This window comes from Lolium perenne, chromosome 4, assembly GCF_019359855.2.
Source record: "Lolium perenne isolate Kyuss_39 chromosome 4, Kyuss_2.0, whole genome shotgun sequence".
Classification (NCBI taxonomy): domain Eukaryota; kingdom Viridiplantae; phylum Streptophyta; class Magnoliopsida; order Poales; family Poaceae; genus Lolium; species Lolium perenne.
In genome coordinates, this window is record NC_067247.2 from 44,666,823 (window position 1) to 44,692,794 (window position 25,972).

General features: G+C 45.1%; 1 protein-coding gene across 2 annotated transcripts; it reads right to left on the minus strand.

Annotated features, from left to right (window-relative positions):
• Positions 1-11,231: 11,231 nt before the first annotated feature.
• On the minus strand, positions 11,232-23,705 carry LOC127292343 (uncharacterized). Of its 2 annotated transcripts, none has more exons than XM_051321721.2 (19): positions 23,490-23,705; positions 23,321-23,381; positions 23,173-23,209; positions 22,555-22,685; positions 22,385-22,474; positions 22,176-22,287; positions 21,839-21,972; positions 21,018-21,157; positions 18,055-18,105; positions 17,881-17,963; positions 17,744-17,798; positions 17,546-17,657; positions 16,858-17,410; positions 16,522-16,735; positions 16,363-16,433; positions 15,750-15,918; positions 15,534-15,663; positions 11,750-12,159; positions 11,232-11,664 (listed from the first exon to the last, which is right to left on the minus strand). In XM_051321721.2, the coding sequence occupies exons 1-19, from the start codon at positions 23,649-23,651 to the stop codon at positions 11,458-11,460; spliced, it is 2,922 nt and encodes a 973-aa protein (XP_051177681.1). In that variant the 5' UTR covers positions 23,652-23,705; the 3' UTR covers positions 11,232-11,457. The 2 variants fall into 2 exon arrangements, with proteins under 2 accessions (XP_051177681.1, XP_051177679.1); XM_051321719.2 differs by having other exon boundaries at positions 22,176-22,290; positions 23,490-23,701.
• Between the last annotated feature and the right edge of the window lie 2,267 nt (positions 23,706-25,972).

Consider the following 25,972-nt stretch of genomic DNA (forward strand, 5'->3'; position numbering starts at 1 on the left):
AAAAAAAAGACATTGAAACTACAACAAGCGAGGATAGAAACCCTCCCGTCGGTGAGTGATCGTGATCCGATGCACCAAGGGCCACTTAACGCGGGATGGACATGATTGTCTTCATGTCAAGATGCAAATGGAGCGGTCCGGTTCGGCCCTGTTATTGCCCCGCTGAACCTTTAACAAGATTGTAGGTCCAAGGTTTGACCCGCACCTGCTTCGGGAGGGTAATGGGTAAACTCAGGTTTGGCCCTTTCGTGTTCCTTTGTAGTTGCTGCTGGACTGAGTTAGTAGCAAAAGTTGCATCACATTTGGGCGAGGGCGGTAGGATGTCTAAGTTGTATTCCGAAACTATGATGAGCTCTTTGCGCTGTACGCCCACATTCTTAGAACCTAGGGTACGAGTGCCTCCCGGCAGCGTTCCGACGGCATTCCGACGGCCGACGGCTTGCCTTGCTCCAGCGGTGGGGGGCTATTTAGAGACGGGAAGGAATGGCAAAGGAAAGGAGAAGCTAGCAGGGGATCAAGGATCTACTCCGACGAGCTCGCGCAAACCCGGATGCGCGCCTTTCCCTGCTCTTGCGGCGGCGTGCTCATCTGGAGAAGAGCTGAGAGTAGGTCCGGTTCGACCCAAGGTTCTAAGGGATATTATCCTTGTTGAACCTAAAAATTTACGGGCCGACCCACTACCCTATTGGTGCCAAAAAAGCAGGTCCGGTCCAGCGGGTCAACGGATCGATTCCGGTGTTGCATCTTGATCTTCATGCCTCCTCTTTATCTCTCAATAGGGTCATTACTAGTTCAGTACTTCTTGCTCCCTCCGTTTTTATTTAGTTCAGCGCTCTAGGTCTTCCCAAAGTCAAACTTTATCAAGTTCGAGCACAAATATATGGAAAAAAAATCAATAACCGCCGCTATAATATGGAAATATGAATTGTAGTTGTTCTAATGATATACTACATTTTACATTGTGAATTTTGCTATCGTACTTTAAAAAAATAGTTAAATTTTACAAAATTTGACTTCAAGTAAACCCAGAATACGAATTAGTAATTGTCAACGGAGGGAGTGGTCTGATTTTAGTACCGCGTGCGAGGCACAGTTACTTTCAGGTATCGAGACGGATTGCTTGATCGGCACCCACGTTTGGTTTTTTTAGCTAAAAAGAAAATAAATTAACCAATGGATTGCTAGTTTTGCCTCTGAGTGGCTACGTCGTTATGTGTCATTGTCACGATTCCCGTCTTAGGTAGGACTGCTAACTCTCATGTTAGTATTTTCGGGTACGAGGCGAGCATTAGTAGTAGGATCGCATCCTGTAAAATGATTTCTTGACATCTTGACCATAATTGCGCGTGATAACGGGAAAAGCTCAGCAGGACCGTAGAATACTGTAAATGTGGAAAAGCACATGCTGGCCTTCTATTTGTAGCTTACAGCCAGTCTTGCACCGACCGATCGAAGTATTCTACGGTCTCCTCGACCTTTCTCTCCCGCGACAAGAAGGTCGACGAAAGGTGGGGCGAGCTGCCAAAGAGGCAAGAGGAGAAGTTGGAGCTCAAGAAATGCAGGGACGACATGTCCCTGCTGAGAACGTCGACAGAGGGAATGTCTCCCCGGACGCGAGCGGCGCACAACTTCTTCAAAGGCCAGATCCTATACGACATCGAAGCCAAAATGGTGGCAGCTGACGCTGCCGCCGACGCGGCGGTCCTGGCAGCGGCGGCAGCAGCAGCGCACCAAGAGCCGGCTGACGCATCTTCTACTGCTACACATGCGTCGGCCTCTGCCTCGGCGACGGAGCAGACGGAGCATGCACAGCAACGGGCAGATCGCGACGAGGTCATCGTGATCGACGGGCCTGCGTCGACTCAGGATACGTCGCCGTCGCCCAACCCCTTCTTCTAATTAGCATGCACCACCGGTCTGTAATATGATCGCGCGCCCAGTACTTTGATCGCCGCTACTCTGATCGCGACGATTCGGCGGGAACGATCTCTTTTGAATGCAACTATTTGAATTTCGGATTGGGGCAGGCGTTTGGGGGACGCGGCTGGGGAGCGACGTCCCCCAAACGCGGCACGAACAAAACGCGTTCCCAAACGCTCGATCCGGCGCGGTTTGGGGGACGCTTTGGGGGACGCGGCTGGAGATGCTCTTTCCACATCGCCTCGCCATCCAAACCGGGCTCGCAAACCGGGCTGTGAGCGCCTCCCATGTCTATGCCTTTCCCTACTATTGCGGCGGCGTGCTTATCTGGAGAAGAAAGACTGAAAGAGCTGAGAGTAGGTCCGGTTCGACCCAAGGTTCCCCTTGTTGAACTTAAAAATTTACCGGCCAACCCACTACCCTATTGGTGCCAAAAACAGGTCCAGTCCAGCGGGTCAACGGATCGATCCGAACATGCTGCATCTTGATCTTCATGCCTCCTCTTTATCTCCCAATAGGGTCATTACTAGTTCAGTACTTCTTGCTCCCTCCGTTTTTATTTAGTTCAGCGTTCTAGGTTTTCCCACAGTCAAACTTTATCAAGTTTGAGCACAAATATATGGAAACAACATCAATAACAGCCGCCGAATGCATATAATATGGAAATTTGAATTGTTGTTGTTCTAATACTATACTACATTTTACATTGTGAATTTGATATCGTACTTTAAAGAAATATTTAGTTAAAATTTTATAAGATTTGACTGCAAGGAAACCCAGAATACGAATAATTAGTAATTGTCAACGGAGGGAGTAGTGTGATTTTAGTACCGCGAGGCACAATTACTACATCAGGTATCGAGACGGATTGCTTGATCGGCACCCACGTTTGGTTTTTTAGCTAAAAAGAAGTTTCTTTAACCAATATATGGATTGCTAGCTTTGCCTCTGAGTGGCTACGTCGTTATGTGTCATTGTCACGATTCCCGTCTTAGGTAGGACTGCTAATTCTCATGTTAGTATTTTCAGGTAGGAGGCGAGCGTTAGTAGTAGGATCGCATCCATCCTGTAAAATGATTTCTTGGCATCTCGACCATAATTGGGCGTGATAACGGGAAAAGCTCAGCAGGACCGTAGAATACTGTAAATGTGGAAAAGCACATGCTGGCCCGACCCGGAGGAATGGAACCTGGGTGCGCGCGCACCCATTTACGAAAAGTTCAAAAAAAATACTATTTAAAAGTTTCAAAAAAATGTGAATTAAAATTTTGCATGTACATATTATGTTGATACTTACTCGTGTGAGTTTTCACGAGAAAATATCATTGTGTGTGGCCTGCACAAAAATAACAAAATGTCCAAATGAGAATAGTGAACAGGAATTTGTACTATTCACAGGAATAGGAATTTGCATTTTGTCATTTTTGTGTAGGTCACACACAATGGTATTTCTCCGTGAAAACACACACGAGTAAGTATCAACATAATATCTACATGCAAAATTTTACTTCACATTTTTTTGTAAATGGGTGCGCGTGTACCCAGGTTCCATTCACCATTTTCGCATGCTGGCCTTCTATTTGTAGCTTATTACAGCCAGTCTTGCACCGATCGAAGTAGCACGCTCGCTCGTCGACAGACAGGTCGACTGAGCTCTCACGTACGCGCCGCGCCTGTCGCGCGGATGATCCATCGGCGATAAGTGCTGACGCGGCAGGACCGCATGAAGGGCCCCGCGTTGCCTGTCCACCGAGACGATTTCAGACGTGGCCACGTCCCGTCAAGAGTTCGGCTTGACTCGTGCCGACCAGAGCGAGCATGGCAACGTTCCGCCGTGCATTCCGTCCAAGAAAGAAATCCTCGTCGCGCTCAGCTAGCTAGCCGTGCACTCAACCGCGTGCGTCGATCGGATTCAGGCGTCTCACTGTCGGCTTGCTCCTTGCTGCACACCATCTCCATCTAGCACCTTCTGGAAACGGATCTAGTAATTGCAACCTAAAACTTCCATAAAAGTCTGTCTATCTGTTTGTTTGGTTGTTCGTTTACTGCTCTGTTTGTACGCGCAACGGAGATGCTTAGCGATTAAGAATGCGCCGGGATGGCTGCACCACAGACACGCTAATTGAGAAAGCAAGTCATTTTCATGCGACCGCTAGGTGTGAACCAGTACCAGTAAGCCTCAGTCGGGGTTTGAAAATTTTCCATCTGCATGAATCGGCATAGAACTTACCTAATTTCCGGTCGACCAACAACCAGCTAAAGGGTTAAAACTTCAACGCAATTTCGGTCGCTTCGGGGTCGGCGGAAGATTTGAGTTTTGCTCGAAATATTTCGGTGCGTCTGAACTTTCGCTAGAGATTTTTGAGCCAAATTCAGACATACCTTCTTGGTATATAAGTAATGCGTCTCTGCCCTGTTCCATTTCACAGAAATGAAACCAAGTTTTTACATACGTCAGTTTAACCCTTACAGCCTATCCTGGAGGCAAAACGTTCACTAAAAGGCAGCAAAAACCAGAACTGAAAACATCACTTTAGATTAGATCTAAGAAAGGAAATGCACTTTTGCAAAAGTTCCTGGAACATGTTCTTCTCTCCGCTGGGCAATTTTTGCTTTCTTTGTGGATCAGGCTCTCAGCTTGACATCACCGTACGCCTCTGGGGTTCCTGGACCGATCACCTTCGTGCCAATCCTCCTCCTTTTCATCGCCATTCGATTTGGGGGAGTTCCAGCGCTTTCTTCTCCAGCTCCACGCACCAATCTTCTATCTTCTCTTGCCATCGCTCCTTGCACAGAGGCATCCATTTCCTGAGCAGACGTGCAATCCTCCGCCAGATACTCTGCATACCAGACCATATTAGTAGACCAAAAAAGATTTCATTCCTCATTTTCCACATGTTCCTAAAGACAGCAGATGTTAGCGTATTAACAGCCCCATTAGCTTCATTACTAACCCACAATCCAGCCACTGATTCATAATCATGTCCAACCTGTTTCTTCATAATAGTAGAAACAAAATCCCACACATTTTTAGCAATATCACACCCAAAAAACAGATGCTCCACACTCTCAAGCTCAGAGCAAAATAAACATCTCATGTCTTGGATTGACTGTCTTTTAGCTAAATTATCTCTCGTTAAGATTCTATTGTTTGAAAATAACCACAGAAATACCTGCACCCTAGGGGGTATGTTTAGTTTCCACACTGCAGGAATAAACACAGGCTTAACACCTCTAAAATTTATCACAGCATACAGGGAATGAGACGAATAAGTTCCAGAAGCATTCAGCTTCCAAACCATTTGATCGGGTTCCTCGTTCAACTCTAGCTGATGCACAATAGCTTTCAACTCATCCCATTGCATCATTAATCTAGCATTGAAACACCTCCTAAAGGAAAGCTTCAGTTCACTCCCGTTCCACACTTCACAAATAGTTTTGGTTTGTTCGTTGCAAATAATATATAATTCCCAGAAGTGAATAGCGAGGCTAGTACCTCCGAACCACTGGTCCTCCCAGAATTTAACATTCTGTCCATTTCCAACCAGCCATTGATATCCAAATTTTGCAGCCTTAAAAGCCCACAACACCCCTTTCCAAAAAGGGGAAGCACTCAGATTGCTACATGTAAAAATGTTGGGGTGTTGAGTTCTATATTTAAATTGCACAATTTCTTTCCAAATTTTATGATCATCCAAATTGAAACGTTTAATCCAAGAAGCTAACAAAGAAATATTCAAGTCTCTAATATTTGGAATCCCTAGACCTCCAAAATCATGTTTCATGCTCACTAAATCTCAATTAGCAAGATGGTATTTGTGATGACCTTCATAGTTATCCCATAAGCAATATGCCATCTGGGAGTTTATGGCTTTAACAGCCCATTTAGGAAATTTAAAAAAAGATAAAAGATAAATTGGTATACTTGCTAAACAAGACTTGATTAAAACTAGCCTGCTTGCATGGTTCAAAAGACGGCCTCGCCATCCTGCAATTCTCTTAATAATATTGTCAATTAAAGGCTGAAGGTCCTCTTTTCGAAGCTTGCCAAAGTGCAGGGGCACTCCAAGATACTTAATAGGGAACTCACTAATTTTACACCCAAAAACTTGGGCTAACACATTAACTTCCTCCATAGGAATATTGATAGGAACTAGATCACTCTTATTAAAATTTATTCTCATCCCCGAGATTTGTTCAAACAGGGATAGCAGCCATTTTAAATTCTGAGCTTGCACCACATTATTTTGCAAGAATAGGAGCGTGTCATCGGCATATTGCAAGCCGAAGACACCCCCAGGTCTCAGATCTTGTAATAGACCAGAGATCAAATTTTGTCGCGCTGCTTTAATAAGCATTTTCGTAAACACATCCGCAACCAAATTAAAAAGGATAGGTGACAGCGGATCTCCCTGGCGTAGCCCTTTACCTGTGAGGAAATAGTGACTATCGCACTCGTTAATACGAACTCCAACAGACCCACCCTGAACCAGACTTCTAATTTTATTACACCAACTCTGGCTAAAGCCTCGTTGCATTAACATCTTATCCAAAAAAGACCAGTCGACTCGATCATAAGCCTTTTCGTAGTCTAGTTTCAAAACAACCCCTTGTTCATTTTTCTTATGTAGGTCATGAATAATCTCATGCGCCGAAACAACGCTTTCCAAAATAAAACGTCCTTTAATAAAAGCCGTTTGGTTAGGAGAAATCAACCTATCAGCTATTTTACCAAGCCTGTTAGTACAGGCCTTAGCAAAAATTTTGAAACTACAATTTGTCAAAGCAATTGGCCTATATTTTTTTAAAGATGTGGCATCAACCTCTTTAGGAATCAAGGTAAGCATGGCAAAATTAATTCTAAATAGATCAGCTTCATCATTTTCAAAGTCTCTAAACAGATTAATAAGATCCTTTTTTATAGTTTCCCAAAATTTTTGGTAAAACAGAAATGAGAAACCATCTGGCCCGGGGGCCCCTTCCGCATAAGACCCAAAAATGGCTTCTCTGATTTCTTCTTCGAAAAAAGGTTGGTCCAGTAAACAATTTTCCTCCTCAGTGACTAGATCGTCAGTCCCCCAAAAATCATTATCTAGCTCAATGTCTATGTTTTCCTCTTTCCCAAAAAGGGTTTTATAAAACTCTACAGCCACGTCCAACATCTCCTGTGGAGAATCCACCTCTACACCTTCTCGATTTTGCAAAGAAATAATTTTCTTTTTTCTTCTTCTTTGATTGGCCACCGCATGAAAATACGCTGTATTTTTGTCTCCCTCCATAACATCTTTCTCTCTGGATATCACTGCTTAACTGTCGATCCTACACGCTACTTCCTCCCTTCTAAATGTAGTTTCCTTTTTTCGAAATAAACGAACCTACACGACTATAACGCTGTCGACTAAATTTGAACAAAGCTTACGTGACAGTGCAAACAACATCTCTACCGACTTGTTGGATCTTTTTGCAAATGCGCCATGCATGGTGAGTATACGCGTCGAGGTCCAGGTGGACCAGGTCAAACAACGTTTTCTCCCCAGCCGGCCGTGGAGGCCAAATCTTTTTTCCTTTTTGAGAAAGTGGAGGTCAAATCTTGACTATACGCGTATCATGTGTATTGTCTTTGGCCGCGCGCATACGTCGCCAGTCCACGTACACCTATACGGCGGACTGCGGCGGACGGTGTGTCACACGGCTTCCACGGAAGAATCCACAGCGAGAGCGTCATGGACATATAGGGACATATATGGCTCGTTTGGGCTGCATCCGCTTGACTCGCATCGGACCAACAATTTTATGCCCGTTTAGTTGCCTGGGCCGAGCCGCGTTGTTGTAGGAACCAGTTCTCAAAGCTGTGTCGGGCTAGGCCCTGGAGGAATGCCCGGTTCGGCAGTTTCCAGCAGTGCAGGCAAATCTCCACGCATCCGCCGTACGGGTGGAGACGAGAATGGAGATGGAGGGAGCTGCGGCGCGCATCGGCGAAAAGCGAAAAGGGGGGTGGGAAGGATTTTGTCACCTCCCGCCGGTCGCCATGGCCTATTTCTACCCCCTCCTCCACGCCGCCCCCCCCCCCCCCCCAAATTTCGAGCTCCTCCTCCCGTCGGCAAGCAGGTAAGAGGCGCACGCATCTCCGGTCGACGGTTGCAGCGGCGGCGAGTACATCTGGGCTACCTCTTGATCCAGCGCATCTTCACCTCCGGCCATGATTGTAAGCCATCCCTTATCCCCGTACCACGGTGATGTTTAGATCTGGGTTAGGAGTTGTCAGATCTTGCCTAGGGTTTGGTCTTGTAGCAGGGGTTAGTTCGGATTGTAGTGAGCTATCATGATCTAGCTAGGATTCGACATTTCCGTATGCTACTGCCATGATCTTGCCTAGGTTTTGTTCTTGTAGCAGGGGTTAGGCCAAAATATGCTCACCTGCCATGATCTTGCCTAGGGTTTTTTCTTGTAGCAGGGGTTAGTCCAAAATGTGCTCACCTGCCATGATCTTGCAAGGGTTATTCACAGTTGCAATGAACTGCTTGTCTGATTTAGGTTGTACTACGATGTGTGTAGGACTCTTTCTGCGATGACTTTAGCCAGGCGCTTGGCTGCGTTGGGGACTCTCATATCCCTTCACAAGTTCCCGATTCGCAGCCCACATATGAGTCCAAGGTCACCCCTTTGTATGTGTCTGGCCTGGGGGCTCAGGTAGCGGCAGAGGTGGCGGCTAGGCTGGCCACCTCTAAGAAGAACAAGAACCGCAAGGAAGTGGAGAGGGCCTTGAAGACCGGGCTGGAAAGGAATGCCACCACGAAATGGCTTCCATTCATGTCCAGCTTCGTGTTGGAGAAGATGTGCGGCTTGATCCAGAGCGGAGTGGGAATTGACAAAGGCTTCAAGGAAGTCCATCTCAATACTGTGGCGAAGGGCCTAGCTGACCACTGTGGTGTGACCGTCCGCTCCATTTAGGTGTACAACCACCTGAGAAAGTGTAGGCAGAGGTGGCTCACCATTAGCAGGCTCCGCGATCTAAGCGGTGCTCAGTGGTGCGAGGACACCAAATGCATCGTCCTTGAGGGTGAGCACTACTGCGGGCACGTCGAGGTGAGCACCTCACTAACTTAGTCCTCCTCACTAACTTCCTTAATCATCCACAAGCAGCACTAACATGATTGTCCATTCGTATTGTAGGATCACCCAAAAGGACGCGGAGTTCCTGAATGTGCCCATCGCCAACTACAACGAGATGCACACCATCTTCTCCTTCGGCCTCGTCACCGGCAAGTACGCCATGGGATCTAGTGAGCCCCTGGGCTCGCCTACACCACCTCCTGCACCTGAGGATGCTGACACCCAGGAGTCCGACAGGGTCAACCTCGATGTTGACAAGCCCGCCGACGCGCCTGAGAAGCCGACCGCCGGCAAGAGGAAGAGAGGTGCCTTCGCAAACGACGAGCTGGTGGCCTTCACCAACACGGCTGTTGCTGTGAAGGAGGTCGCACAGGCCATCCGGGCGAACAAGCCCACGGACATGCACCCCGACATGTACAATGCGGTCATGGACATGCTTGGCTTCACCGAGGATGATCTCATGGTCGCCTCAGCCACCTCATCGACCACAAGGCCCAGGGATACAACTTCGTCGGCATGATCGAGCCACACCGCGTCCTCTGGCTGAGGAACTACCTTGGCAAGTACCACAACAAGGTGTAGTGGTGCCCTTGAGGGGGTGGATCAGGGTTGCATGCATGGAGATGGTGATGATGATGATGATGATGAGGTATATTCTGGCAGTAGCTAGGATGAAAAACATTTGGCCTCCTTTTATAAGTATGATGAGGTGGTATATACTAACCCCTCAGGTGATGGTGAACTTTGCGGTGTTAGGATGAGACACCCACTTTTGTTGTGGTGGTAGGACGACACCACGGTAGTGTAGGATAAACTTCTGATTGACTTTTGGAATGATATGTATGCCCTTATTAGTTTCAGATTTGCTGTCAACACTTGTCTTGTTCTATTGCTCATTTCTGAATTGCTTCATTGTTGTGATTGCTAACTTCTTCTTTTGCCATGCTAGTAGTATGTGGTGTTTCGCGGGCGGGTACGAGGAATCTACAGCTCATGGAAAGTCTGTCAAGATCAGGTCAATGGCTACTCCAATAACAGCTACCGAGGATATGCAACATTGGAGGAGGCACAGTAAGAGTACCTCAGCATCCTGGAAGAGGAGCTGCAGGAAGATCATGACATCGATGAGGCAGTGGCATTAGCACAGCTACCGCCGGAGGAAGTACATGCTCTACAAGGAGCACCGCCGGAGGTACGTCCCAGCCGGGTGAAAGATTACATCATCGCCTTCCTCATCGTGGTGATCGTCAGGATCTTGTTCTTCTGAGTGGTCTCTGATCGTATGTAAGATGTCATGGCATGGTAATCTCACCTTATTTGAATTGTGGAAACGGGCAACCAAACAATGGGATCTGAGTTCCTTCTCCGGCGAGAAAAAGACCGCACAGACTACCAAACGACGGCCCATGGTCAGTTTGGAACACGCAATGTCTGCCATCTCGCTGGCGCAGGCATGCAAATTTTCGGTCCAGGCAACCAAACGCGCCCATATACACGCACGTACGTCAAGATCGAGATCGTGGTCCCGTCAAACAGGTAGCTTGTAGGAAATTATGTTGGGATAGCTAATTAAGCAGCGTCCAGCCAAAAATAAACCCTGCCTGTGTATGTATAATTAACTCGAATTGTAGCCTAGGAAAAATTTAGGAATTTGCAGCAGAAATTCTGAGCATAGTCATAGTCAAGTGCTCGCGTCACTAAGGTTGAAATTTAAATAGCTAGCTAGCTACTGGGTGATTTTCGTTCGTAACCACATTGAGGTAGATATATACAAGGGCAAACAATCAACACGCAAAATGTCCAGTCAAAGACAACAAAAAACAGCATTGGACGACGGGTAACGTTCAGATAAAAACAGGTGTTGGGAAACTACATGTGCATGTATAATCACCTCGTCTTCTCACCAATAATTGTTACCTTTTCCAACTCTAACTTGCACGCAGAAGAAACGCTGTCACACAGGAAACCGAACCAACGATACCCCGTACGTGAGAAAAACATAACTTTTCTGCAAAAAGGGAACAAACCTATACAAGGTTAGGCCAATACCCACTCAAACAACCTTCTACTGGAACATAAGTCCAAACCCAGAAGAAACATGCTGCAGCTGATGGCAACACTTCAACGCTATAAACATGCTATATCACATGACACACGAGTTGGTAGAAATACTGGTACCAGACCACCCAATCATGATATAAGGAAAGCACACATTTCCATTGAAATGGTCATAATGGAAAGCCAACTCAGAATATTATAAATAGATAACTTTGATAAGTGAAAAGCTTGATAAATGATAGTCGCTGGGAGTTTGGGAGGGAAACATTAGCACTACAACCAAAATCGTACCCCAAGGGGCGGGGGAGGTTCTCAGCGAACTTTCGCTCTGGAGAAGCTGTCTCTGTCGATGGTGATCGATCCCGCTTAACTCTCCTTGGCTTTGTTGACGCCGTGTTGCAAGAACTTGGAGCGGTACTGCTCCGCCAGAGATTTATCCACACCTCCCTGCACGCCTGGCTCTTTCTTCGCCCTCTTTGCAGCCTTCCCTCTCTTCTGCTCCACCTGGCCATCGTTTGTGTTTCTTCTTTTTCTCCGCGCATCTGCCTGCTCATGCGCTGCGGAAAGTTTCTTCTGCATCAGAAGAAAAAGAGATAGCATCGAGTTACTTCCCTGCATCACAATGGGGCATTTGTGTTGTGCTGACAATAGGACTTACAGTCGCCACAGCATTCGGGGCTGCATCTGCTTGGTTTCCCTCGGACACAACGGCGCCCTTCTTTGAGTGCCGTGCTCGTTTTGCGGGCCTTTGAGGCTGCCTTTTGTCTCCCTGTGTACTCCCCATAGATTTTGGATCTGCAGAATACATGACATCTGGCGGCGAACTGCCAGACTCGGGTGATTTAGATGGTACATCATGCGATTCCTGCTTCCTCCCTTTTCCAAAAGGCCTTTTCTTATTTGGAGGAGGGCCATCAGTTGCGGACTGATCTCCCAGAGTCCTCCGCCGATCTTGTGCAGCCTCTTTCGCCCTCTCATTGCGTTCGTTTCGGATCCTCTGGAGCCTCATTTTCTCAACATCCTCAAGGGCAAACTCCACAATTGGACGACGTTCTGTGCCAAAAGTTCCTGCAAAGATGTAAAGAATGAGAAATGATAACATGGACCAAGCCATAGGTGTTCAGTGCCAACAGGATAGCAGAAAAGCAGAAGCCAACAGGCAGCATGCTGGTTAGAAATTAATATCTACAAACAGTTTGTCTTTGATGTTCTTTTCTCATAACTAAAGCAATTATTGTCTTGTATAAAAACATGAAACAGACAGCACAAAACAATAATCACACCACTATGTACGAAGAACTACAACAAACAGCAGTAAGAAAATGTAGCAAGAACAACATCTCATGATTGCTAAAGGGTAATGATATGCAGCACTGACATACAGCACCAGTAGAATAAGATAACGATACAAGGATGCACATTACTTCATAAGTATTTACATGCAAGATGCAACCCGGTCCATGTGTGGTACACCGGAAATTACAGTGGGTGCAACATAAGGATGAAGTAATACATACGTAAAATCAACTGACTGCAAAATGCTTTTCCAGATAAATATGATACATCACAGAGTCTACACTACTTAAAAAGAATGAACTTGTTCCCTATTCTCCCAAACAGCAATACGTCAAAGGCTTCGTCGTCCACTTTTTTTTCGTCACACATGGCTCCTCCCACCGGTTTTTATTCGTTCGTCCACGTCCCACCTAGGTACCGCACGAAAAACCCGTCAAAAAACCGGCCGTACAGGTTAGGGTCAACCTCTGGCTCTCGATCCCTTCGCTCTGTTCCCGAGCACCGCCCTCCCTCCTCACCCGATCTTCCCTTGCCGCCGTCACCCCAAGATCACCACGCCTCCGCCTGGTCCGCCCGCCGCCCCATCGACCACCCTCCCGTTGACCCCCCAAGTGGGCAACCCCTCTTCCTCTACGAACTCCGAGCCTATGGTCCCCCGAGTTCTCTGCTGCACCGGTCATAGGCGAGCACGACGACCAGATCGAAGCATCAATGCGACCTCCAGACCTTCGCCCCGGCAAAGTCCAAGCTCCTCCGCCTGCCGGCGAACTGTCCTGCCACCGTCCCCAAGACCACCCGCCAGCAAGCCTCTCCTGCCCCAACCAGTAGTTTGCATCTCATCTCTGTATATTTTTATTTTTCAGGGTATGAAGAACTACACTATATGTTAAATGGGATCCTGCCGACTCTTGGCCGGCCACGCCAGGGATGAGAGAGGAGATCGGTGGAAGGGGAGGAGAGTGCTGGCAGCAGCAGTGCAGGGGAGGCCGGCTATGAAGGGGATGAGTGGGTCAGGGATGCAAGGTGTTGAGTAAGTATTCTTTTCTTATGGCTTAAAATTTGTAAATGTCAGAGCCAAATCAAGTTGTTGTATGGGTAAACAAGATTGTTATTGTTTGCTCTTGAGAAATATCAATGCATCCCTGCTAGGTGGTTCGCTGTTAATTGCAGTGGTACGATGCACACAAGGTATTTGTGTTAATGACAACAAATTGGAAGAACACAAACAACAGGTGAAGCTGAAGAAGGCTCCTGGATTCAGGTCCTCGAGCTTTCCCGTGGAAGTGGTCGTTGATGCTCTAGGAGCTGATGCAACGCATATGTACACAGGGAGTCCAAAACTGTTTTTTTTTCTGATGCCAGTAAGTCACCATAGGTGGAGGTCAGAGCAAAAATGACTACCTCTTGGAAAATAGGATGTGATGCCTTTCTACATTGTTTTTCATTTCTCAGTTTACCTCATATTGATTGGATTTTAACTACTAAATGCTGTTCGATCAGCAGGTTTCTCTATTTATTATTGCATCTTTCAGTGATCAGCTAAACTATTTATGTACTTTCAGCCTAGAAAGCCTAGCAGAAGGATGAACAAAAGAAACGACAAAGGGTCTCACCGGTCACACAATTTGGTTGCTTTTCAATAGAAGGTTCTTGCATCAAAACTATGTTGGTGCATTTTCTCAATATGCAGAATGGAAAATTGTAAAATTCAATTTTATCAGTTGAAAGCTATTTCATTTCATCCTATCATTTGTACAGGTGCCACGCGTGCAAATATAAGATGTATGAAGTTGAAGGATATACGACATCTGATCAAAGTTCCAATAGTAGTGGTATGGTAGTTCGAATTGTATCCTTCTATCTGAATGTTTATGGTAGTTGAGTGAAAGTGCAGGAAGCAATACAAGGTAATATGTTCAATCTGCAATGTTGAACTGAATTTTAGATCATCCATGGATATGACTGAGCAAGTTATTGTGGATGACTTGGAAAAAACAATTATTACTATTTGATAGGCTAAACCCTCACGAAGTTCGAAAACATATCATAAAAATTTGTAAAGTTTGTATGCCATAAGTTATCAATAATTCTAGCCATGTTGTTAAATTCATCAATTATATGATATGTTCTCTTCTGATACCAACAACTAACTTTTAAGAAACAAGATTTTTTTGCATGTCATAGTAGGAAATAAGGTGAAAAATTGTAGGTATTGACATTTACAAATTTTCCAGGTAGATACATTCTTCATGTGTCCCGCTGCCCCTTGGCTGTTTAATATTCTAGGAGTCCATGCTTAGTTAGTTTTCCATGACATTTTCATATAAGAGTTGTGATTAATTAGTTGTGTCAGGATGCCAGTGCTCTATTCTCTTCCTATAGCGGAGAGTATAGTTAGCCTCCATTACTTAGCTATGCATTCCTTCTTGCAACTTTGAAAGTTCTTTTTAGTGCACCACATGAGTTGGTTGGGACTTTCTACTGTTAACCGATGCGTTCTGAAATTTGATTATGATTTGTAGACTAGGTTCTCAACGAAATGGCCTTGGCCCCATGATCAGTTTTAGGAAGTAATTAAGTTGGAGGGAAAGGAATATGTACATGAAAAGCATTAATCACTGGTTATGTAGAGCCTCGTGTAGGTATTTGCGGACCTCTCTCCTGACGCAATGCAGTTTTAGATGGTTAGCGTCGCCTATGTGCTGTAGGCAATGAGCTGCAAAATTAAGGCACGTTGCTGAACTAATTTGCTCACAAAGGGGCGATGTGTCTTTTGTTTTACAAGTTAGATACCTCTGGATGGTTTATCACATTCTATATCACATACATATATGTAATAATCACTAATGCTAGATTTTTATTGAGTTAATTCTATCTTTTCAAGCAAAAAGCTAGAAAGAAATACGCTAGGTTCTGACTTACAATTGAGCGTTTCAATGTTAGTAGTTCCTAACTCCTTTTATGTTAGGTAAAGATCATGCCGCTTGGGCTTCTATTTGCGAAGGTAGCATGGTGGACCCCACCGAGAAGACGACAAGGCATAGAAGTTGCATATGATGGCGACCAGTAGAAAGAAAATGCAGCGCAACGGCACAAGCATGACTCCAGACAATCTAACTGAAAGTGGTGAGTGTATAAAGGGGTACCAGGATTGTTGTTTAGAACCCTTAGAGCTACAAGGGCATGCTCATGTTCTTGAAAGTCAACAAAGGCTACACCACGGGAATGCTTTTGTGCAGCCCCCTTTCCTTTCTTTTCGTTGTTCAGTATATTTACCTGCTCAAGACAAATGCATATGCATAAGCTTCAAAAAGATACCTAAAAATTAATGAGAAACTTGGATAGTAAACCCCCAATCTAACCTTCCGGATGACAGGATTTTGCTTGGTAGCACGAGAAATTACTGCTTCTCGGCAAAGCTTCTTGACATCATTAATGGTCATAGTCTTTGGCAAATTGTAAATGATAAGCCTTGTTCTGGAGACATGAAATTTTGGAGATACAAGCATTTCCGCTTTCCTTTTAGCTAACCTGCAAGATGAGATCCCAACCATTTCTTATGCATTGTTCACAAACTTCTTAAATATGATTGAGAATGTAATAAGATGTGACACTAAACAAGCAGATTTGAGATGATAGCCCCAAAAATATAAAGTAAAATAAACTGACGGAAGACTAGAAGGTCAGCCGAACACATAAAAGCAAAAGAAAACACATCCAAAAATAGTACGGAGTAGATGAAACAACATTGATAAAATGAACAAATCCATATTACGCCAGAGGCTATTGTTGCATTCGCATCATCAAGAGGGTCTGATTGAATACACCGCTGACATAGTGCCAGGAGTTATGGCTGGGAAGATTCATAAATAACAGAAGGCAGTTAACAACAAAAAACGAGGTTCTGCTTGCAAGATATGTGTTGTCTTGCAAACATGAAGTATGACAAGGAAAGAGAGAAAGACCAACTCTTACCAATTACGTTTATTCATGTCAACATCTGATACACCTTCCGCAGCTGGCGTTCCAGGGAGTATTTCACCTTCCTGCTTTCACACCAAGGTTTCAAGAACAGAAAATAATGGGAGATATACATAATGAAGTGCAGGTATAAGAGGTAACGGGTAAACTTGCCTTGGACAAGTACAGATTACGCCGATCCTCGATCTCATTCTTTCCCTTCTCCAGCTCCTTTTTGTGAGCAGACTCCTTGTCTAGCGCTTTCTTAACATTAAGTGCCCTACTTTTTATAAAAATTCCTAATCCAGGAGCAGCATTAGCAGCAGAAACAGCTGCATCAGCCGCCTCTGCTGTAGAAAACTTAAGAAACCCAGTTCCTATAGGTCTCCTGCACAGACAAAACAAAAACTGTTGAACTCAAAGAATGCATCAAGTAAACATTCTGTTGTCAGTACAACTGGTGGAGAAATGGACAACATAAAGTATTTCTGGCGAGATGGTTCAACATACTTTGTGAGTTTATGCAGAACTGGGACAAAAGATTGGACCTTCCCAAATACTGAGAACCGCTGTGTTACCTCCTCATTATTAATACCAAAAGGAAGGTTGCTTATGAATATTGTCCTATCCAGGCCAGAATCTTCTTTCTTGGGTTTCGAAGCAGGAACAGTGTCTTCTGCCTCTGATACATGTTCAGATTCTACCAACTTGACAGTTAGAGGTTTCGAAGAAGGAATAGTACTTTCTGCCTCTGTTACATGCTTAGATTCTGCCGACTTGACAGCTGCAGGTGAGTGGGGTCTCTTCTTTTCTGATGTGTCACTTTCTGCTTCAGAATCTGTATCAATATCAGAAACCTCAACAGCAGATGGTTCAGCCTTCTCCGTTGACTTGATTAAATTTTCAAGAACTTTTCTAGAAATGTCTGCCTCCCTTTTGAAATCATCCTCACGAAGAGGATTGGAAGTCTCCTGATCATCGCCATCATCACTGTCATCTCCCCCAACAAGATCATCATCAGAGGTTTCCTCATCGCTGCCCTTGTCAGATACATCTGCCAACTCTGAAAGTACAGACACCATATGAGAGGGGCAGCTCTCAAGTCCTAACTCGTATAATTCTACTTTTATGAAAAAGAAAGTCTTGAATGAATGAAGCTAGGAACAATGTCAACTGATATATAAGAGTTTAAATTTACCATCATCCTTAACATCAGACTTTGCAGCAACAGCATATACATTCTTTGGAACAGCCCAATCAACAGCTACAGTTCTCTTTGCAATAACTTTCCCATTCACATTTTTTATAGCCTGGTTCAGAGAAAAATCGTGGCAAATTAGGACTTAATGAATATATTTTGCTATTACTCAATAAAGTACTGACCAAGTGACCATACATTTTCTGCATCCAGTTTACGTGTGAAAGACACAAAAGCAAAGCCTTTTGATTTCCTGTAAGAATAAACGTGACAAGAGTTATCATATGTAATGAGGTGTTTAACCCACTAAGGGGATAAAGGAATGAAAAACATACCCATCATCAGACTTTTGTGGAATGGAGACATCCCAGACAAATCCTTCAGAACTGAACACGTCCATGATCTCCTTTATAGTAATCTATAAGGATGAAACAAGCATATTAGCTTTGTTTTTATCTGCTCGAAAATGACAAGTTTAGAACAGGAAAAATTAGCATTTAACCAAGCACCTTGAATGGCAGATTCCTGACTATCACTCTCCATTTCCTGATCTTCGAACCCTGAATAGCAACAAACATTTCAGCTTGGTTACTTCATGATAAAAAAAACAACTTCAGTTCAACCATTTTCTACAACTAGTAGCGATTGCACATGCAACGCACGTTTCCACCATATAAAAATATTTTAGGAAAAAAAGGAACCAGTTTGATAGGTAAGCATTGAGGTATAAACACTTTAAGATTTATTGTATTATTTTTAAATTCCACTTCTCATGGAAGGAAATATGTGTGACCGAAAAATATTTAAGATCTAGCATGTCCATCCATTACAATATGATTATAGGAGCGAATCAGAATATTACTACTGAAAGCTACCAGTTTCTCTCTTGATCCTAGCTCAGTGGCAAGGCTAGCGAATGCGCAGCCAGCCCACTCGGGTTCGAATCCCCATCTCACAGTAATTTCGCAGGGAGGGGCGGACTTTAAACCGGGTTATCATCCTAGCGTCCATCCGTGGGGAGAGCCTCATCCTACCTAACAACGTATAACCAAGGCCATCCTTCCCCCGTTGGTCAACGTTTTTTTTTTTTTTTTGTTTCTCTCTTGATCCTTTGGTTATGTTAAGTTTTCAATTTGAATGCTTGCGCTGTCACTTGATTACAATAGACTCTCAAATCGTCAAGTAAACCACACTTCTTTGGTTGGTAACCTGAAGAACAAGCAAACGGCCTTTAGTCCGTGCTAACCCACATCCTTCTAACACATAATAGTGGTGCTCACTACTGGAGGACGTTCCAGAAAGCACATCACCTAGAGATAGAGGTAAATACTGATAGTATAGATTCACTGTCATTTGGCAATAGGGATCCAACAACCGCATATTCAAGCATGAATAGCACTATTCAAGAGAGATGCAAATCCTTTTGATCAATACCTAGTATTACCAGAAAAATATGTATTATTATCTCAGCTTTCAATGCTACAAAACAATTAAACCGGAGCACCCTCCCTCTACTAATAACATATACTCCCAATATAAAACTACAAATTAATCACCAGTACCTAAAAAAAGGAGCTACAAACCTGTCAGCACCCCTCTGCTGCACCCGATTAGAAAGGAGAAATGACCTACTAATTCCAATTTGAGATGGAAAAAATGAGCAAGAATCACTATAACCGGATCCTAATTGATCCAATTAAAATATAGATGCGTAATCAAAACACTGCAGATCATGACAGCGCCGATCAACATTCTAGCCAGCAACAAGCAAACCTTTTTACTTCACGTTTACCTGAAACATGGCCATATTTTGTGAATAAACAGACTACATTTCCTGCATACTGCAATTTGCAGAAGCAGAAGAGCGCATACCTGAATCTGATTGATTTGAACAACCAATCACTACTGCAACCAATAATCGAAATCCAAGGAGTTAAGTGGTGACTCAAACTGGTAAAAGTGAAGAGCAAAATTGTAGTGTTCGATCAGATAAGACTGAGAAGGATTCTACCAGACCAGCATGTATGAATCAACAGCCACCACGATTGTTGAATGAATGGAAGCAACCATTTGCAACAGCATAAATTGGGTCGCAGCCACAACCCGCAGCTCCCCCGTTACACAGCCATCACCTCTCGCCCAACAAAAGCATAGCGGGTAGAGCAAATCAGACACAATCGAGAAAGCGGCCGAAGCGCGGCCTCGAAGCGAGAATGTGTCGTCTGGCTGCGGAGCTCAGATGCGGCGGCGAATGAAGCTGCTGGAGCAATATCGCCATCGCTTACGACCAAGAAGAGCCCCTCCGCGGAATTGACAGCAACCACCCATTGGCACCTCGCCCTCCTCCACTGATGCGTGGATGGACGACGGATGCGGTGGCGGGTCGGTGTACATGCGCGTCCTAAGCAATCGGGCAAGGCAGCGGCACCTCCTCCGTCTTGAGGCGGGTAACAAAAGCGGGCAGCGGTGGCGCTTCGCATGGACGTGCTCCAGCACGAACTGCGACGTCTAGCCGTCTACACGCGCCAAGATGTGTAGAGGTTGCGGCGTTGCTGTGTTGTCTAGAGGACGACGGCGGGCAGCGGCGGGAGGCTCACAAGCCGCGAGATGAGGGCAACATGGGTGCGGATGGTGGGTTTCCCTGATTTGGGTGGGTGGAGGCGGATTTTGCCCGTGATTTAGGCATGATTAGCAGGGAAAGAAGAGGGCTCGGCCTAGCGGGCTGCAATGTAATTGAAGAGACAGACACCATCAGATGCAAAGGAATAGAAGGTCAGGATCGAAAGTTTCTGCCATGTTCGCGTTTTTATAAGTAGTTGTAGACTAGCTAGAAGCTCCCAAAAACAACCCAGCAATCAGAAACTCTTCTTTTCCTGCTGGTAGTGAGGTAAGTAGGGGACAACTTCTGTTAATATGCGAGAAGTACAAAGGCGCTCTGTCATTTGAAGGAACAATGTGAGATAACTCAAGACACTGGCAGTGACAGCAAAAGCTTCCTGATCCTGACCGACTAAAACTCTATAACCTCTAACAGTTTACTGAGCAACATAAAAAGCTGCCTGGTACATGACTACTATACCTACAAGAAACTCTCAAACTGCAACTAAGTCATCTGAAAGTACAGCCAAGACCACAAAGGTATGATGGGGTAAGACACCCCAGGAGGCATAGTAGAACAAAGGTACTGGAATTTGAGACAAGAATTTAAGGTTCATAACCATTTTAATTACCGCACATCCAACCATTTTAATTACCATATGAAGGTGTAGCATGACATCTTAAGAATCAGGAGTAAGTACATATACATGGCATTGACATGCAACTAGATACTGAAGTGTGCATTAACCTAAGCAGGTAGGAGTAAAGAAGGATTCCAATTTTGTTATGCAGAAAAGGAACAGGACAATCAAACCAAGTATAATGAAGTAATAGCAGAATATCAAGACAAATGCAACGCAATGAGACAGCTTACCTCCCCGCCAAGTTGACGAGCCCAAACAGTTGCTCCTTTGACCTCCTTACGATGCAAGAGAACAACAGAATCCCAAGCTGATTTGACACTTGCAAAGAGTACTGCTGCTGCATCCGATGTGCATCCATCTCGTGCAAGCCCTGGAGGGGATGACAGCCATATTCTACTGTTAATCTGTATGTTACATGCTAGTTCTATTAAATGAATTAAGGGCCAATGAAGCAAATGGTAAATAAATGAAGATTCCAACAAGTTTTGCAGAATGGAAGACTTCTTCCATATTCTTATTAAAATGCTAAAACCTTTATTGTAGTACTCTTATTTTTCAGTCATATCTTAAGCTGACAAAGAGAAAGCCTCCAACTAGAGTAAACAAGTAAGAAATTAGGATTAGTATCATTAGTTGCTATCTGTGCAGAATTTTCTCGATCCTTAAGAGAAAGCAACTCTGTATTAGGTCATTTCTAGTAGTTTGAGATTGAGTAAGATGGTCACTTGTAGTAGTTTGAGATTAAGTAAGACGTAAACCGAAATATCCCTAGTCTCCTTCCTCCCTGGCCCTGTGGTGCGGCTGCTGCCAAGGAGCTGTTGCACCACTTGGGTCCAGCGGTACCTAACCCCAACTAGGTGGCTAGGCCTAAGGGGCCATATCCTATCTCGCTACACGACAATCACGAGAAATTCAAATTATTGTTGTACCATTCACTAAAAGAACTCAAACATAACAATCATGTGTAAACAACATAGTATACAATCAAGACTTAGTACAAATTGAGTGTTTGGGTGTGTGGAAGAGAGACAGGGAACATGAAAAGGCATACCATGGAGCTCCCTTTCCTCTTTTGGAAGTGGATAATTTACAGATACTACCGTGCCAATCTCTCCAGCAAGACGGAAAACTTCACTAGCCGTAGAGAAGTCTTGAAGACCACCAAATATGACAGTTTTCGCGATCCTACATTATAAGGAGATAAAAATTACTAGTAGCATTGAATTAAACAGGATCAGGGTAAAAAATAGTACAACATTATATCTTCAGCCAACAAACTGAGAACGAGCGCATGAAAAGACAAGATAATGTGTAAAAAGATGACATTGTATATTTTAGGTAATGCAATATTGTCCAGTAAATAAATATAGAAATATTCCAGTCCATACCTTTGCTTTTCAGAACTCTTCACTTTATCAGCAGGCTTAATGCTAACTTCCTTTGCTACTTTGGTATCTTCCTTTGCTACTTTAGTATCCTTGGCCAATAACTGTGGTGGTCCTACTTAAACACAATATCTTGCATCAGAAAAATTAACTACTAGGAAAACCGAACAGTGGAAATAGTGCAAAATGTTAAACAACTTGCAAATAAAAACCTGTATCTGTTTTATGAGAGGTTTCCTTATGTTCTGCAGGGGTAGAATTATCATCTTCTTCATCTTTCGCATTCGAGTCCTCAGCTTGCACTGTTCATAAACAAAAACAGCCAGACCATCAGAACCTCCATCTACTGAACTTCACAGGCAAGAAAATTATTGATAATTACCCGTCTCTCTCTTGTGCAAACGTTCCTTCAATGGAGCACGCTGAATTGCGAGCTTAACTCTGATTTTCCTACCAGCGACAGCAAATCCGTTCTTTTCCTTAATAGCTCGCTCAGCATCTTGAACAGTGGCACTGATAGCAACGGAAGACAATTTAAGTCAAGTATGCTAACAGGGTCAATGTCAGTTTTATGCACAGGTAATTATCAGCGGAAACACTCTTCTTTGAACAATCTAGACACTTGTACCAGCAGATGTATCAACCAAGCTTAAGTGGTTTGGTTCATAAATTCATACATTGGTCTGGCAGATGATTTTATTCCGTTACAAGAAAACTAAGTAACTAACCAATTGTCCAATTCAAATTACAACGGAAACAAGTACAATCCATTGGATGATATTTGGTCATGAACTTACTGAACATGTAAAATCCTTCTAATACACTAATGCTAACGCTATGCGGGGGCTGATAAGTGATAACAAGAACTAGGCTAGCGACAATATGCAAGTTCCTACTAAGCGTTCAGCCATTAGAGAGAGACATCAGAACCACGTTCCCACAACATTGCATTTAGAATTGAGTAATGGAAACATTCGCAGAGGCAAGGACTGAAACTCACAATTGCACGAACCCAAATCCTCTGCTCGTCTCGGATCCTGCAACAACAGAGAACCACATAAACAGACCCCTTAGTCATGAGCGAGGCAAAATTTCTCCCAGCCAAGCACTAAACAGCCTTCAAATTCCTCGACCATCAGTCGGCTTACCTTTGGACGCGACCATGAAGCAGCGCCTCACCGGCCCGACCTCGCTAAACACCGTCTCGAGCTGCAGGGCAACAGCACAAATCACACACGGAACCTCAAACACCGAACGAAACGTAGGTAAGTATCATCCTAGCTTAGCGGAGGTGGAGAGGCACGAGGTCGCCCTTACATCGGCGGACTTGTAGGTGTAGGGCAGGTTGGAGACGAAGACGGTGGAGGGGCTGTGCCCTCCGGCAGCGCCGCCGGCTGCAGCATCGCCTTCCGCGGCGGCTTCTCCTCCGCCGGCACCGGCGCCGGGGCGGACGCGGACGCGCTGCTTCCCCTTGCCCATCGCCGGCGTGCGTGCGTGCGTTGCAGGGGGGCGACCGTAGGAGTTGGGGGGAGCTGGGGGTTTCGCGGTTGCGGTGGGACGAGAGGTTTTTGTGGGCTAGGGTTTATACAATGGGAATGGGTGGGCTGGAACTGGCTTGGCCCGTACGTATCTGGTAGTGGGTCTGCTTAGTTAGATGGGCAGGGCTAGGCTTGACCAAAGAAAACGCCAGAGGGAAAATCTAGGGCGCCTTATCGGCCCAGCATTTTTTGGAATGTTTGGTTCTCGTGGGCGCACTCGCGTAGCACGGGTTTTAAAACAACAGGCTCCGGAGGAACGCCCGGTTTGATAGTTTCTCCAGGGCCAGGCTCTGGCGAGACGAAAATCGACAACGTCGTTCGCGCGGAGCTCCGCCTCGGCATGGCGGGAGAAGCCGAAATCCTAGCGGCGTTGTGCAGTAAAGGTAGGGGTAACATCCCTCTTCGGTTACCATCTCCATTACCCCCTCCCAAATTTTCCCTTCCCCCAAATCTAGCACCGACGGCGATGGCGGCGACCCAGATCTAGTAGCGCGCATCTCCCTTCGGTCTCCGGCGCCGGACCAGGGTCCTCTTCTCCAGCCGCGGCGGAGCCTGCGCACATCTGTGGCGGCTTTGGGCCGTGTCCGTCGTCCTCCATGACGGAGTTAAGGGGAATCTCCTCTGCTCTACTGTAGTGTTCGATTCATGTTCGTAGAACTGGTTGGGTTCGATAAGACCATTCGTAATGCATAGATCTTGTTTGAGTAGACTGACCAACTCTAGCTTATGCATCACGCCACAACACTCATCATTTGCGTACAAGCCTGGATCCTGATGGTGCACAAGAGAGCAGTTAGGCATGATGTTTATCCTCGTGTGACTTACGGACCTATGTTACAACGAGATCAAGAGAGGATTGCCAACCTAAATAACATCTACAACTGCAACGATGTAGAGGCCATTCAGATGCTACGGATGAGAAGAGCCTCTTCCTATGCACTTGTGAAAACGTTCAGGGAAATAGGACTGTTGACTGATAGCATCCACACCTCTGTCGAAGAACAAGTCGCAATGTTTCTTCATGTCGTCGGTCCTAACCAGAGGTTCAGAGTCATCCATAACACATTCAGGCGATTCACGGAGACTATCTCTCGGTACTTCCAGCAAGTGTTGTACGCAATTGGGGAGCTCAGAGGTGAAATGATCAAGCCAGCATCAATGAACACACCAACCAAGATCAAGAACAGGTACAGGTGGTTCCCCTATTTCAGGGTGAGTACAACATCATGTTCCTTGCACCTATCAGATGTGTCCTACTGTAAGAAACATGATTATGTGCTAATCTTTTTATAAGATTGCATTGAGGCTATTGATGGTACTCATGTCACTGCAAAGGTACCGATATCAATATCAGTTAGAGTCAGGGCCTTTGCTGCATTGAAGAACAGGTTCAAGGTCCTTGACAAGAAACCGTTCCACACGTTTGACACTCAGGTAAAGCTGGTCCTTGCTTGTTGCATTCTTCACAACTGGATCCTAGGTTGGGGCGAGGATGAGTTGTTCGAAGAGGTTGTCACTTTTGATGAAGTAGAGACCGGTCATGGCGTGGAAGCAGGCGACAATGATACCTAGAAGGTGAAGAGGCAAGAGTGGGCAGACGCGATGTGGGAAGCCAGAGGCAACACCACCATCTGAGAAGAAGTTAAGAAGTGAAGAAGAAGTGAAGAAGAAGAAGAAGAACCCCTATGATCCCCTGTTTTCTCGAACCCTTTTCGATCCCCGTATGTTGAACGACCCCGTTATGATAAACTGTAATTCGTAGTAGTTAGGGAGCATCGTGTTATGAACTACCATTCGTAGTAGCTAGGGATGATTTCGTGAACTGATTGCAACTATCATGAATTGTGATTTCTGTGTGATGGGAGGTGAGAGCATGGTAAGGCTACCCGTCGTAGAGAGGTAACCGTAGACATGCCTGGATGGTACCAAACAGGACTAATATCATCTCCATCGAAATTTGGGCTTGGCTGCAGGCAAACAAACAGAAAGTCCTTTTTGGCCCAGCCGATGCAGCCCGACCTACCAAACAACAGGCCAATTTCGATCTGTGGCTCATTCTGAACGCGCAGGTGTGCTTGCACGGCTGCGCCAGTGAGCCACGAATTAGGCCCAGGCAAACAAATGCGCCCCTACGAGCCCAACTCGTTTCTTTTCTGTCGAGCGTCGAGGGCGACGGTGAGTTGTCGAGGAGGAGAGAACGCCGGCGAGGGAGCTGCTGTTGGAGATATGCCCAAGAGGCAATAATAAAAGTAGTTATTATAT

Bases quoted from the DNA above. Each gene is read 5' to 3' on its own strand.
- LOC127292343 (XM_051321719.2), bottom strand. From the start codon at position 23,651: ATGGGCAAGGGGAAGCAGCGCGTCCGCGTCCGCCCCGGCGCCGGTGCC. The intron at 15,664-15,749 runs GTTAGATTGGGG...TGTCTTGAGCAG, and splicing joins AAAATCCTGTCATCCGGAAG to GTAAATATACTGAACAACGA. The intron at 11,665-11,749 runs GTAAGTCCTATT...CTTCTGATGCAG, and splicing joins CCCCGAATGCTGTGGCGACT to AAGAAACTTTCCGCAGCGCA.